This window comes from Xiphophorus maculatus, chromosome 23, assembly GCF_002775205.1.
Source record: "Xiphophorus maculatus strain JP 163 A chromosome 23, X_maculatus-5.0-male, whole genome shotgun sequence".
Classification (NCBI taxonomy): Eukaryota; Metazoa; Chordata; class Actinopteri; order Cyprinodontiformes; family Poeciliidae; genus Xiphophorus; species Xiphophorus maculatus.
Window position 1 is genome coordinate 15,282,973 of NC_036465.1, and position 14,264 is coordinate 15,297,236.

Sequence of the window (14,264 nt, forward strand, 5' to 3'; positions counted from 1 at the left end):
GCAAACTCAAACTTTTGGTTTTAGATAACTTACGAGAATGATTTCTGGACTTGATGCTCCAAACTGTGACTTCCCTTCCCATGTGAGGGTGCCCATTGGAGAACGACATGGTGTGCTCAAGGGTGAGTAGCATGGGGATTTGTCTCCTTTGTTTTGTAGTTTCAGTCCAACTTTGTGTTTGTTCAATGTTTTCAGTAACTCTGCTGTCTCTTCGGAGCTCATATTTTCAAAGTAGATAGTTGCACCCACAATCTGATCGCCTGCAAGTTTAAATGTTTGTTATGAATTAATCTTAAAAACAAAATAGATGGTGAAAAAATATTTCACAGTTTATTAAAGATATCAAGATAATGTACTACCTTCATATACTTTTCCAGATCGTGCTGCAGGTGACTCTCCTTTCACCTCTTTGACGAGGAGCTCTCCTCCACTTGTGTGTTCAATGGTCAAGCCAGTTTTGTCTGGGCCCTCCCAGTCTTGAAAGAGCACTTCCCTGGTGTCCTCTTCGTCAGCCATCTATAAAAGTAAACATTTATTTAGACAGAAAAAAAGTGGGGCAAAATGCGTTTGGTTTTCATATTTGGTAACTAACTTCCTGTGGGATACAGTTATAACATATTGCAGGTGAAATTTCCAAAACAGGCAGAAATTATCTACATAATAATATCAGGTGTTCCACAGTGCACACTGAAGTTTTAGAATTTTTACATAAAAAAATGTATGTAAAATTAAATTTTTTGATTGTGTTTTCAGGAACAAAGAAAACCTGAAATGTAATTTTTCAGGTTTTCTGTGTTCCTCCTCTATGACTTTTACGAACTAAGTTTTATTTTTAATGAAATATTTATTAGGATTTAGAAGTATAGAAGGAGAGTTTAGCTGCAAGAAAATAAATCACATTCACTTGGTGGTTGTGGTGGTAGGTGATGCTGATGACTTAAAATGGTGGTAGGCTAAAAGGCTGCATGGTTGAGGCAAACTGTTGAAATCGGTTCTCATTGTTGCAGCTGTGTGACCAAAATCACATAATTTTGTTCTCAGCCTCATGTTGTCCCCCATTTCTTGTCACAACTGCCCTGGCTAACTCCTGGAAGTGCATACTGAAGCATTAAATGCCCCATGCTTGTTTCTGATCCAATGTAGTGGGCGAACAACTTACAGACATTCTTTTTTCTAACATGGAAAGTAAAATGAGATTTTCCAGCTTATCAATCATTATTTCCTCCTCTGAATTTGTGTAAGAGTTGATGCTCTCTCCCATGATTGCTGTTTATACAGTAGGCTACCTTTGTAAACCAGACACATAGCAAAACACTATAACGTTACTGCAGCAGGATGGGTTTCACAGAAGCTCGGCTCAAAGTGTCTTGCAAACTGTAAGGGGCTGTGTGAAAACAAACAACCAAAAACCGCCTGATGGTGCATCGATAGTTTGACTTGATTTGACCATGCTTAAGAGTTTCACATCAGTTATTGAACATTGTTAAAATACTGCATTACAATTAGTCCACGAGAGGCTCCAGGAGAGGACATTTGTCTATTGCTACCTGCAAGATCTTTCAGAAATTGTTTGGTTGTCACGATGAGAAGGAAAATCAGCAAGTAGTATACATCATGACCTAATCAGATATTTCAGTTAATGAAAATCCATACTAAATTTGTAAGTTAATGAGTATTTTCCATCTTTGATGGGGTATTTTAAACGATGATGGAAAAATCTGATGGCAATCCATTATTTTGACAGATTACACACCTGACCACTTGGTGCAGATGCACAGTTTCAGACAGAGATAAATTGTAGTTACTAACCCAATCAATAGGCTCTACGATAAATTTACTCCAGAGTATCATGTCTGATCTTGACTTTTTCTGAGAACTGACGGTGGCACATTGAAGAGTTTTGGACAAGAGGCTTTGGAGCCCATCAAATGCAGCTGAATCCCACTGAGGGGAATGTGTGCAGAATTAAGTAATATTCAGAGTCTAGCCAACTTTTGATCACTTCAGTTGGTGAAATGTTTCAAAACTTTGTTACTACAGAGAAAATGTTAAATGTATTCAGCTTAATGATGAAACACTGTCTAAATGTCCTGCTTGCACAACCTCTTAAATAAGTCATTAATTGGAACTAATTAACTAGAAATAAATACAGAAACAATTGATAATAATCAAATAAGTGTAAAATTAATCATATGTGCCAAAATTCAGTATATTGATTTCATCTTTAAAATTAGATATATTAATTTGAGTTATTTCAGACCAAACTAGGGACATGGAAGCTGAAGTTCCTCACCCATTGTTTGAAGGAAATAAATACAATTTATTGAAGTTATGTCCTGATCTTTTGAACGAGTTTATCTTAAGTGTAAAGGTACTCGATTTCAAGCTGACATTCTAGGCTGTGACTACATATCAAAATAAACTCAACGGAGGACAACACTTTTTTTCAAAATGGCCTTTAAGACAATTGCAACAAAAGCCAACGCGTGTTACCTTGATTTTGTTTTCCTCTAAACCAGTCCTGGTGGGAGGAAAATGCTGTTGTTGTTTTCCTATATAACAAACACAAAAACAAAACAAAACCACAATAAATAATTAAAACAATTTCTTTATGAAAATAATTCATCATGACTGAAGATAATAATATATGAGACCCATGTATGAACACTAGATGGTGATAAAACTCAATTGACAACATAGCTTCCACTACCTCCAAAAACCATATTGACAACTCCCTCTTTTTAGAATAGTGTTAGGGTATGTTTTGTAAATGTGGGTGCAGTTAGACCACACCCTGCCCTGAGGAAAGCAGGCAAATCCTGTGAATACACCCTTTGAGCTTCAAAGTCAATAGAAGAAACAGTGATGGTGTCCAGCTTTATGAAAACATATGCTGCAGAAAGCTGAACAGAAAACACATGCATTTTTAGGTTGCAAGCTATTGTTATTAAAAGTAAATATTCACATTGACAAATGACAAAGTGGAAAACTACTATAAATTCAAAAGTACTGCAAATAGGAAATTGTCTCAGTGTCTTTACTAAGAGTTTCTTTATAAAGACCGTCTTCCAGTCTTTCAGTAAACATCAACTAACACTGTTCTCTGTATTTCTGTCTTAACATCCAATTTGTGTTTCCTAAATCCAAGGTCATTCAAGTAAATGGCAGGATATTTAGAGAGACGATGTTGTTCTTTTCAAGTAAACTGAATAATGATCCACCTTTTTGATATGTCAGACGAGGGGAGATTTTGAAGGTGAACCCACTACTGAGCTAAAGTAAGATCATGCATTTGCCAAAAACATCTTCCATATCTCAACATTCTTAAGAAAATATTTCCTAGGTTGATGAGACAAAAGTGGAACTTCTTGCAGTGGGTGCATCCTTTGACATCTGGTGTATAGCTAACAATATTAGCTATTAGCTGCTTGGGTCCTGCAGGACTTTAACGACAAGTCGTATCTGTTAAGCCATGAATTGTACTCTCTCCTAAAATATCCCAAAGGAGCTTGTGTGGTGATTAGAAACACACCAGTAAGTCTATTTCTGATTTAAGGGCTTTGAAGTGACCTAGCCAAATTCTGGACTTGTATCTTTTGGGTCCTATCCCATGACCCTAAACAAGTCTGTCACTTTAGAAAACATTCCAGTATGGCATAATTAAAAGAAGAGTGGGCCAAAGTTATTTCACATCAATGTAAAAGACTCATTGCCAGTTATTAAAAATTCTTAATAAAAGTTGTTGCTGCCAATAATGGCCCAATCAGTTATTAGATATCGGGCGTAATTATGTTTTCACATAGAGTCTGTTTAGTTTGAATTGCTTTTTCATTTCATAAGTACGGTACATTTATCATCTGAAAACATCATTTTGACCTGAATCTTTAACTGATATTAAATTGCTTTTTAATCTTAAAGATTGTAGGCTTATGAGAAAGATGTAATAATCAAATCTAATGTGTAACCTTGGTTTTCTAGCTTTTAAAGTCCTGTTCAAGGGTAAAGACACAACGTAACAAGTCAATAAATAGACTTGTTCTATGTAATTGGGGACACACGGGGATGTGTGCAACGCTATGAGGTAATATTAAACCCTCTTAACCTCTCTATCTGGAATAGCTTTTCCCCAATATTCTAGGCTGCACAACACACTGAGCATTGTAACTTACTGTATGTTAGTGAAGAGTGGGTTAGAGTTTTTGGCAAAGATCCGGACAACCAAATGCAGGTAACTAAAACTTCAACTTTTCTTTCCTCTTCATGCTGTTTATCTCACTTAATGTTTCAGTGTGACCCATTTAAAGCTTGAAATGCTAATTAGTGAAGACTTCAAACTACAACTTAGGAAGCAGGAATTTATCTCTGTGTCAAATGACTATGAAGAGGAGTAACAGCCTTATGTACAATTTTAGCTAATGAATTTTAGTGAAGCATATCTGCTTTAATTGAATGCAACAATTTGTTTCCTTTAAAACAACACCAAAATGCAAAGGGCCAAGTGGAATTGAGTCCCCTTCTATGTTTCTTTCTTTAATTTAGTCTCAGGTGTCCTAACTTTGCCCACCTTTTAAATATTTCATCAAATGGTTTGAAAATGACAATAAGCAATAAAATTGATGCAGCAAAATCACATGACTAGTTATAGACTGTGCAGCAAACAGCTGCTGAATAAATATGACTTTGTTCTCAAAATCATAAGACAAGCCTGCAGTGGATGACTCAAACAGCTCAGACAACATGACAATCAACTTTACGTTCTGTACTTAAAAGTAGATATATGTTTTTCAATTTGGAACTTTGAAGTAAACCATGAAGGATGTGAAAATAAGGACAGAGGGAGTCAGACAAGCTTGTCTGTCATGTTTTATTACAGTCTGGTATGTGTGTTGGGAAAAGGGGGTGTGGAGAACACGGCAGACTAAAGCCTCTTATAATAAAGCATAACCACAAAACATTTCTGGGTGTCCATGCCTTCTCGCTGACCCACAAGATGTTGCGGATATTTTGATTTTGACTTTTTTTTTCCTACCAAGTAAACAGTACAAGCTTGGCAGGCTTTTAAGTGAACTGTTTCATAAGAAGGCTTAGAGTAGAACAGGTGGTCTCTTGCAGAGGAGCCAAATGTCAGGCTGCAAGATTCTGCACAGCTGAACAGATCGGGCATGACCACTAAGGTTCAAATGCAGCCTTGCAACTGATACTCCAGAAGCAGTTTTGAGTCCAGTCACATGACGTATTGTTGGAGTGGTGTGATGTGCAATATGTAAGTTAGCTGTCTTTATTGTGTGGTGTGTTAGAACACTTACCTTGGATTGCTCAAGCTAATCCAAGGGCTTCAGTCTGCTTCTTGTGTTCTTCTTTTTTGACTTCTGTTGAGAGCAATACAAAAACAGAATTGGGATTTAATATGTAATTTGTGAATATACTTCTAGATAAAGTTAAGGCTACAGAGAAAAACCCATCTGTGTTTTCTTTTATACAGTGAGATGCCTTTTTTCAGTTAAACTGTTAAAAATTGTCAGTCTACCAAGATATGTCTCGGTAACAGACACAAATGTTTAAGTTCATTCTTAATTACTCATTAGTTAATTATTCGTCCTAAATTAATCAAATGCTTCATCTCCAATCAGACTCTTCAGACTTTCATAGTTTACCAATCAGTGACAGCAATGTTCACCCATATAAGTAATCATGTAAAAATTTCTATAAGTAAATAAATCTAAATATCTGCATGGTATGGCCTCACTTTAAAGGAAAGGGTAGACAAATGGACATGTTTTGTACCCTTTCCACCTAATAACTAAGCTAAAGTTTGAAACTAAACTTAACATTTTCAGTTCTGTTCTTTCTCTTGGGTTGTGACTACAAAGTAGAAAACCACCAAGGGCCAGTGACAGACTCCCAGTGCTAGTGAAAAAAGCAATTGTTGTAGGAGTTGCATTTATCATTCGGATCCTGATCTTCCGTAGGCAGGCCTAGTCTGTCTTACTTCTACCCACTGCAACTGGCCGGACTTTTTAAAGGTCTTGTGTGGATTATTGTGTCAAACTAATGGCATATTGTGAAACAAAGCCTCCATTTTGTCAGTCAGAGAACAAACAGAACCAGACTTGATGTGAGTGTAGAAAGGCATCTACCAGTGGGAACATGTCGATCAGGACAAATAGCTCCCTAGCCCTCTCATTAACTTCCTCCTGCACAACACCCTGTTTTTAATATGCACTAAAGTCCTCATCACTTTAGTGCAAAACTATTTAATAACAGGGTTTATCAGATAGCAGCATTTTCTCAGTAGTCTGTGTATTACTTATGTGTGTAATATACAGCAATAAAGATAAGGAAAGTAAAAGTGTTGTTTAAAATCAAGATTACATATATAGTTTTTTTCTTGTTTGTTTTTGAATGTGACTCATACTGGAATCAACACATCAAGTTCTCAGTTTGTGTTGGGAGACTGGCAGCACGGCAGCTGTGTACACTTTACAGTCCATCCTCTTGTTACTGCTAGGTATTAATCAGACTGCCTTGTCATAAAACATTCAGGTACCTCCTGACTCAAATCTTTTAATGGTCATAGAAGCAATCTGGCACATAAGATGAGACAGAAGCAAGCTGGATAACTAATGTGCAAAGAGGTTGCCACACCTTCTTAGCTTTGGTAGCACTCTAGAGATAACTACTGATGTGGTCCTCAGTAGTGAGAATAGTCTCATGAATACTAATGCAACTACACATACAAATAGTACATTACACATGTGGGATGAAGAACAGGTTACTTTGCCTATATGTCTTGCTTATAGAGTGAGGTACTCGCTGTGTGCAACCCCACCCAGGCCTCCAGTCACACACATTCCTTGATAGAGCTGTCAGGCCAACTGGAAGGGAGCCCAGCCTCTCCCTACAGTGACTAACTGCAGAGAAATGTCCCTCTTTCTCTCTCACACTGATTCCTGCCCCCTACCCTACTCAGTCGCTCACACCTCTGCAAGTCAGCCCTCTATATCCCCTAAAACTCTAGGTTATGCGCTGATGAACAAGAGCCCTACATCCATCCAGATATGTGAGTGCAATAGCAAGCCAAAGCATACCATTTTTTTTAAAAAACTGTGAACTTGTTTCACAGATGTGATGGTTATCATTTCACTTAAATCTTTCTCCCCACCTGGTTGACTCTGTGAGAATCTTTTAGATGCTTTGAATTTCATTTGTACCGGTTTTCCCAATTCCTGCAGGCACATATCAGTTTTGCCATCATAATTTTCCTGTAAGTAGGTCACAATGTGATGGAAACATATGAAGAGAGTTGAAGTTACTCCACTCCTTTGATTGCCAAATCTAATCAATTTGGTGTGCAGAGAAGGGAAGCAGTGTGAAAATGATTACATCTCACTGCTTAGTATATCAAACAGTGATGCTGGGCAAAGATAAGATTTGATTATGAGCAAGTAGAAAAAGACCTCTGTGCAGTGAGGCAAAAAGAGGACAAGGAGAAGTGAGCAAATCAGTCTTGTTGTCAAAACAGAATGGGCTCCCTGTTTCCCCTTGCCGCGTTGGAGTTTGACGCAGCACGTAAAGCAAACACAAAGAGAGACACAGCAGGCCTCAGCCTCTGGTTATTCCCCAAAGAAGCAGATAGCCTGTGCATGTATGACACACATAAAAGGAACGAGCATCAAACTAAATTGTTCCTTTCTCCTCTCAGTGTTCACATACCCCTGAAGGAAACCACAAGTCCTGAATACGACCAAAGCCTGTCTGCTGACGCCAGCTCGGTCGGCTGCTGATTAAACCATTGGGACTTTGGCAGGAATCCGACAGCAAATGGAAAAACTGAGAAGTTCTTCTCCTTCTTTTACAAGATCACAAACAAGACCAACCACCTCCTAATGTAAACTGCAACTCTGCCTTCACCACCATTCAAACTTCATGACACAGGGAAAACGTTGACTTATATGTCTTAAAATGGTAAAGGTATGAGACAGTTCATGGCTCCTTCTTCAAACTTTGTTCTGTGTCCCACCAGCAGACAACAAAGAGGGGAGGATCTCGCTTTGAATTTCCTCTCACCAAGGTTTACAACTTTTTCCATATGTGCAAAGAGTTTTCAGGAAGTTGTTCCTATCCTTTCAATGAAAAGCGTCAAAATCAGTTGTGCACACAAGACTGGGAATACCACACTCTGAAAGTCAACGAGTTCTTTCGTTGTAGCCATAAAAAAAAAAAATACAGACTGGAATTGAAAAAACGAAGCTGTGCCGTTATTTTACAGAATTTCACTTTAGTTGCTCTTTTCTAAAATGAGAAGTGATGCTGGGCTGAAGCCAGCACACTGTTTCACAGCCAAGAACATTGAGCAACAAATGAAAGCATAAATAATAAAAAAGCATAGACCCATTTCCTTAATGTGGAGACATATGTATATAGAGACATGATGCAAAATTTTAACTGACTATTGTTCTGGTAACACTGGTAAGAGGAGAATACATTTTGAAACTGAATCGTACAGATATTGTAAAAGAAAATCTCCGTATGTCATAACATGCTGTTTTTCAGCTTCAAAACAGTTTGTCAAACTGTTTAATTTGCTACAGCTGATGTTTAAAGTAAAAGTAATCTAAAGCCGTTTACAGTGAAGGGGACAAGGCAATTACAAATACAGCTAGTTGGCAGCAGAATGTATATATTTATAGACACAATTCTCTAGCTACGTTCCTTAGCTACAGAATTTACATCATGACTCGAGCCAACAATATGCATTTGTATATAAAGCACAGAAGTGAGATTTGTTGGAGCATTTTAGACAGCGAGCCATGCCAACCTTGACTATCATCCGCCAGATAAGAAAAACCTAAACAACAAATGCTTTCCCAACGTTGCATTCCGGGCACTGCTCCCTGAAATTCTGGTCCCAACCCCTCCCTGCTAAAAGATTTGCTAACAGATGCAGCGTGTTACTCCTTGCATGGGGAAACATGGCAGGTTTTAACGTGAGGAGCAAGGTGAAATTGTACAGTGAAGCAACACTTGTAGAAGATTTATTGTTCTGGGTGGTTCTGTGAAGCAGATGTTTGGATGAACGGCAGTGTAAGTTATTAGCTTATGAGGGCTAAAAAAAAAAAATAAAAAAATGGGAAAGCATTCACACCCTTTTTGAATTCTATGCTTGCAAAGGTTCAGCCAAATGAAAAGCTACAATAAACAAATCTGAATCGAATCCACATGCATGGGTGGGACTTTTCTGGCGAGATCATCAAAACTCTCAAAACACTATTTTTCAGCAATAGACCATGCAAGAGTAATGATAAAAGCTCCTCAGAGAGTTTTGAGCGCACGGTGAAACAATCCAAAGCAGCGCTGGATGGGTGAAAAGGGAGTGGCTTCTGTGTGGATTGCCTAAAAAAACTTTCTAAAAGTGTACTATACTCTTATGTGTGTTATTTGCAGCTGAAAGAGAACAAAACCTTAACAAGCCTCAAAAGTGGATATTGCTGGAGTTTTGTAAATCTAACAGAAAGCCAGTTTAGAGACAAATAATCTACAGTTTCTTCTTTCATCTTTTTCAGAACATTCACCACCCTCTTGTATGGTCAACACACACTGTGACTTCTTGCAGCCACCCACGTAACGAAATCTCAAGGAAACGGCAAAGGAAGTGTGCTGAAGACCAGTTTCCTTTAATTTCACACTGAAGAGTATTAAAAACAGCACTGCTCTCATTGCTGCTGTCAATCAGCAGCACCCAAAGAGTGCGTGCAGCTGTATCTGATGTAGCGCATAGACCAATATCTTGACATAAGTCAAGGTTCCCAGCAGTCATGAGACATGGCTCACTAAAGACTATTTTGTCCATGCAGATGTCACATTAAACCAACTCAGCATTAGAAAGGCAGACAAGCGCATATGAAGACAAACAGTACCCACCCAAGGCCACAAAGAGGCCGTTTTAACTGACAAGCATTTCAGCATCTAACAGCTGGGAACAAAACATATTACGACCTGATAAGTGAATTATTATGTGAATTTAAAGTTCACACCTTCACAGTTATTTCCTAACCAATCTAATAATTTTTTATTTGATTAAAAGGAGTACCCTTACGCAACACAATGCCTAAAAATACATTTTAGCTCAATTTGGCTCTATAAGCAGTGCATGTTACAATCAATCAACTTGACAAGAGCAATTAAAAACATGCCAGACATTTACTGCTGCGGGGCACTAAACGTTGGTTCGACGTACGTGGTAGAAAACAGTGTACAGGGTGGTGCGAAAAGCAGCTCAGAGTTTTGGGTGTGGCAGGAGGGAGTTGCGGAGGACAGGCGACTGTACATTGCCAAATCTAACTTCTAACTAAGGTTCAGCAAACAATTATGTGTTATTTTTTCTGTCCTTTTTTCACAACTCAAACAGTGTTTCATTATATTCATGATTGAAACATTAAGTGGCAATATATGTTTTGAAAAGCACAAAATATAAGGTGATAACATAATGATGTTTGAAAACTTCTGTCAGTTTTTGGATTTCTGAGAAAAAAAACGTTTTCCCTCATTCTTCCAACGTGCTAAGCCTCTGCTCCCCCTTTCTATGCCTCAAACCTGGTTTCAATTAGCTTGTCTTTCCAAACCACTACATTCCATAACTCCCCTCCTCACCCCAGAACCACCCATCCCCCTCTCACCAACACGCTTACTGACTCTCTTTCCCTGTCTTCCTACCATCTTTTCCCCCCACATACCCTGGCATGGAGCCCAGGTTAAGTAACCCAAGGTATGGGGAAAATAAGGAGAAATCGTCCTCTGTCCAAGACTTACAAACGAGTAAGTCATAAAAGATTTACATGCGTCACGGCTGCAGGGGTTTAACGTTTCTACCGTATGAAATAAAGTACATATTTGGTCAAGAAAAAAAAAAAAACTCTACACAGACGTTCAACATTTCATAAAAAACATTTTGAACTGAAAGCTTACATAAAACACCAACAGATAAAAGTTAACAACATTCAACATGTGCCCTTCACTATCCAGTCAGGATGTTTAAAGAGCTCGACTGTGACAACTGTCTATGGTGTGTATGGGTTCCTTTTTTTTTCTGGCTGTAAAAGGGTGTGCCTGTCTGAGGAGACAGCAGAGCAAGAAGAGAGGGAAGAAAAAGGAAACAGGAGAAAGGAGGAGAAGGAGAGAGATCCACACCCAAACTTGTTGCTGCAGGCTCTAACAGGGAAGTATCTTCACTTGCTATCTAACAAAAGGTGGAGAAAGGCATCAACCATAACATCAACACAACCTGATTTCTTTTATCCAGCCGCTGCCACGTCATTCCATCCACAAATTACTCTTTAAAGGTTCTCTTTCCAGAACAAGATACAGAATAGCATGAATGCAAAGAGGCATCAAATTATCAAACCACTTTTGAAAAAGTTTATCAAACACTTTCATGCCTATTCAACTTCTTCTGTTAGGGGAAAATAAAGTGCGCCACTGCAGTTAAACACTCAGCATTCATGTGGCTGTGGGTACACACCCACTTCTCATGCCGTGCTTTTCTTTAAATGAGGTTTTGAATGTGCAATGAGATCCATACAGATTGTCACTTTACAGAAATATACTGAACAAAAAAATAATATTCTAAACTTCCCAGAACTTTCTATTGGAAACCCCCCACCCCAACTTTTTTTCTTTTGGAAGAAGCAGACAACATCAGAACAGATAAGCACATGTAATAAAGCAGGACACTGTCATTGTAAACTTACACACAGACATAACAAGTGCCCTTTAACAGTACAATAAAGGACTGCAAACTGATAACAGTGACTCTTTTGCAATTGTGTTGTTCAAATTGACTGAACACCTAAATCTGATGGACAGATAAGCATGAAACAAAGAACAGTTTGTCAAATTTCAGCAGTCAAAAAGCAAACATTAACTATACTGTAAAACAGAAAAAAAAGCGAAAAAGTTCATCTTTACCTGTGCGCAATCGTTGCGCCAAAGAAGCCTCACACCCGCCTGAGCATCCTTGAAAACGTGTCTTCTCTCCTTCACCCTAGCATAAAGAGAGCACTTTTCACACTGTCACAAGTTTGCAGTCTGTCAGAAGTATGTCTCTGTTTTCCTATTTCTCGACCACTTAGACTTGCAGGGCGTTTTCTCCCCCCTCCTCTTTCCCTCCCTCCCTTCTCTGAGTTGATTTAAGCCTCTTGTTTTTTTTTTTTTGTTTTGTTTTTTTCCCCCTCCTCTGTGTGGCTTCTACTCTGGGCTAAGCCGAGTGGTTGGACCAGGAGCTGGGTAGGGCTCCTGGTTTGCAGAGGGAGGAGAATACAAGGGAGGAGACCTGTTGGAGGGAGTGGTCCTTTGCACTGGGACCACCCACTGTTCCACATAGAGGGCTGCAGAGACATATAACAAGAAGACTGAGTTCTGGTTCAGTATGGAAACTGGTTGAACAACAGTTTTGAAACGGTTCTCAAACATATTTGTGTACATTTTCATTGCCATCAGTGTATAAGTACTTAAATGTGATACTCGTGTTTAGTATTTATCTCATGCTGACACAGTGTAACACATCACAATATGGGTATCATATGACAGACAATAGCACAACCCTGTTATAACAGCACTGAATTCACTGTACACAAACTAATACAAACTTATCATTAACTGAGTGACTCATAAATGAATAGCTTTCCTGTACTCGAAAGCAAAACTGTTTATGTAAAAGTTTTTCATTGGAGCAGTGCCACCCAGGATGACCGACTTGAAAAAACGAAAATATTTTTATTTCAGTTTGAGCTATTTGACTCGTAAAAACTATAATAAATGCAGGTTTTACATTCTTTTTTGCAGATGTTTTCTAGCATAAATTGCCCTTTGTAATGGTAGTTAATGTGCCAAAAATTCTCATGTGACTGCAGCATGGCTCTGTAATAGTCACAGTGAAATACACTGTCAAACACTTTAATGAGGTAGGCGCTCCTCCTCTTCCAGCCTACTGTCATTTGAAATAAGCTTAAAGCTCTTTAAAAGCACAGTTTTGCTTCAAGCTCTTATGCAAGAGCAGCCAAAGAAAATAACACCAAGTGTTAAATTAAACACTTGGAAATTGGTCAAAGCTGCACAGTTTTCCATGTGTTGGAAAAATAAAGGAAGGCATTATACGACATTAACAGAGTTGCTGCTCAATAACAACCCCAGCAGAAAAATCTGCCTAGAGTTATATGAGAGTATTTGGATCAGCAGCTGGGGTATATATTAAAATATCTGGTTAAAGGAGTTCAGTAACTAAAACAGAGTAACCCAACCTTTCTTTTTGATGTTCCTAGTGGCCATGTCATATGAACTTAAGTGCCCGTTTTTCTAACACCACCCATTGTGTTGCTTTCATTTAAGCTGATGTCAGAAACATCATACTATAATACCCAGATTTTTAACTTACTTTCAGAAATTACAGCTTCTCCCACAATTGTTAGGTATTCAAAGAAGAATACCTAACAATTTATTTTTTTGAATTGTTTTTCCCAGTTTGTCAGTAATAAAAAAACTGAAAAATAAACTAATAATACCACTTTTTGGAGATTTCCACTTCTTATCAAGGACAAATTATCATTTAAATTTTAGTCTCACAATAAATATAGACGCGTTTTTAATTCCAGGAGAAAGTCATCTGCTGGTGTTGGTCAGTTGTGCTGTATCAAATCCGTGACTTGCACCCTTTTCAGACTGCCCACAATATTAATACCTGCTTTCATGGCCAAAGAATCAAATTTGCTTAATTTACCACTGACCTGGAATCCATGAAGTACAGTCAACTCCCTCCTATTTGTGGATTTTTCCCTGGGACTTAGCTTCAAATTATTCACAAAAAAATCCATAATTTTTTGTAAAGAATAACTAAAATATTGAATGAAGCTAGGGTGACCTGAAATATTGAGTTGCAATTGACATGTTATTGGCTGGCGTTTGTAAAGCAGCCAATCCAAGAGGGTCATTTATTTTCATTGGCACTGATTGGCTGTACCCCCAGGAGTAGAAATAAGGAAGACTGTAGATATCACAAAGTACCTTAAAACACACAACATAAACATTTTATTGACAGCCCACTGTACTTGAAGACTTCCTTTAAATGAAATAAAGTGGCATCAGAGTTAAAGAACCCATTTTCCATGTCCCTCAAAGATGCTTCACACCTCATGTGGTCACACCTCGGCAAAGCCACGGCATGGGCTTCACGTTGCAGTGATGCAGTAATTCTGCTTGGGAGACTCACAGAT

General features: G+C 38.3%; 1 protein-coding gene across 2 annotated transcripts in view; it reads right to left on the bottom strand.

Moving 5' to 3' along the window:
- LOC102221496 (neuroblast differentiation-associated protein AHNAK) overlaps positions 1-12,138 on the bottom strand; it is a 34,410-nt gene extending 22,272 nt beyond the window's left edge. For both annotated transcript variants that reach the window (XM_023328180.1, XM_023328179.1), the window contains exons 1-5: positions 11,965-12,138; positions 5,307-5,369; positions 2,494-2,552; positions 360-516; positions 34-260 (exon numbers count right to left, since the gene is read on the bottom strand). In XM_023328180.1, the coding sequence (XP_023183948.1) occupies positions 34-260; positions 360-516 (384 nt within the window). In that variant the 5' untranslated portion in view covers positions 2,494-2,552; positions 5,307-5,369; positions 11,965-12,138. The remainder of the gene's footprint in view (positions 1-33; positions 261-359; positions 517-2,493; positions 2,553-5,306; positions 5,370-11,964) is intronic.
- Between the last annotated feature and the right edge of the window lie 2,126 nt (positions 12,139-14,264).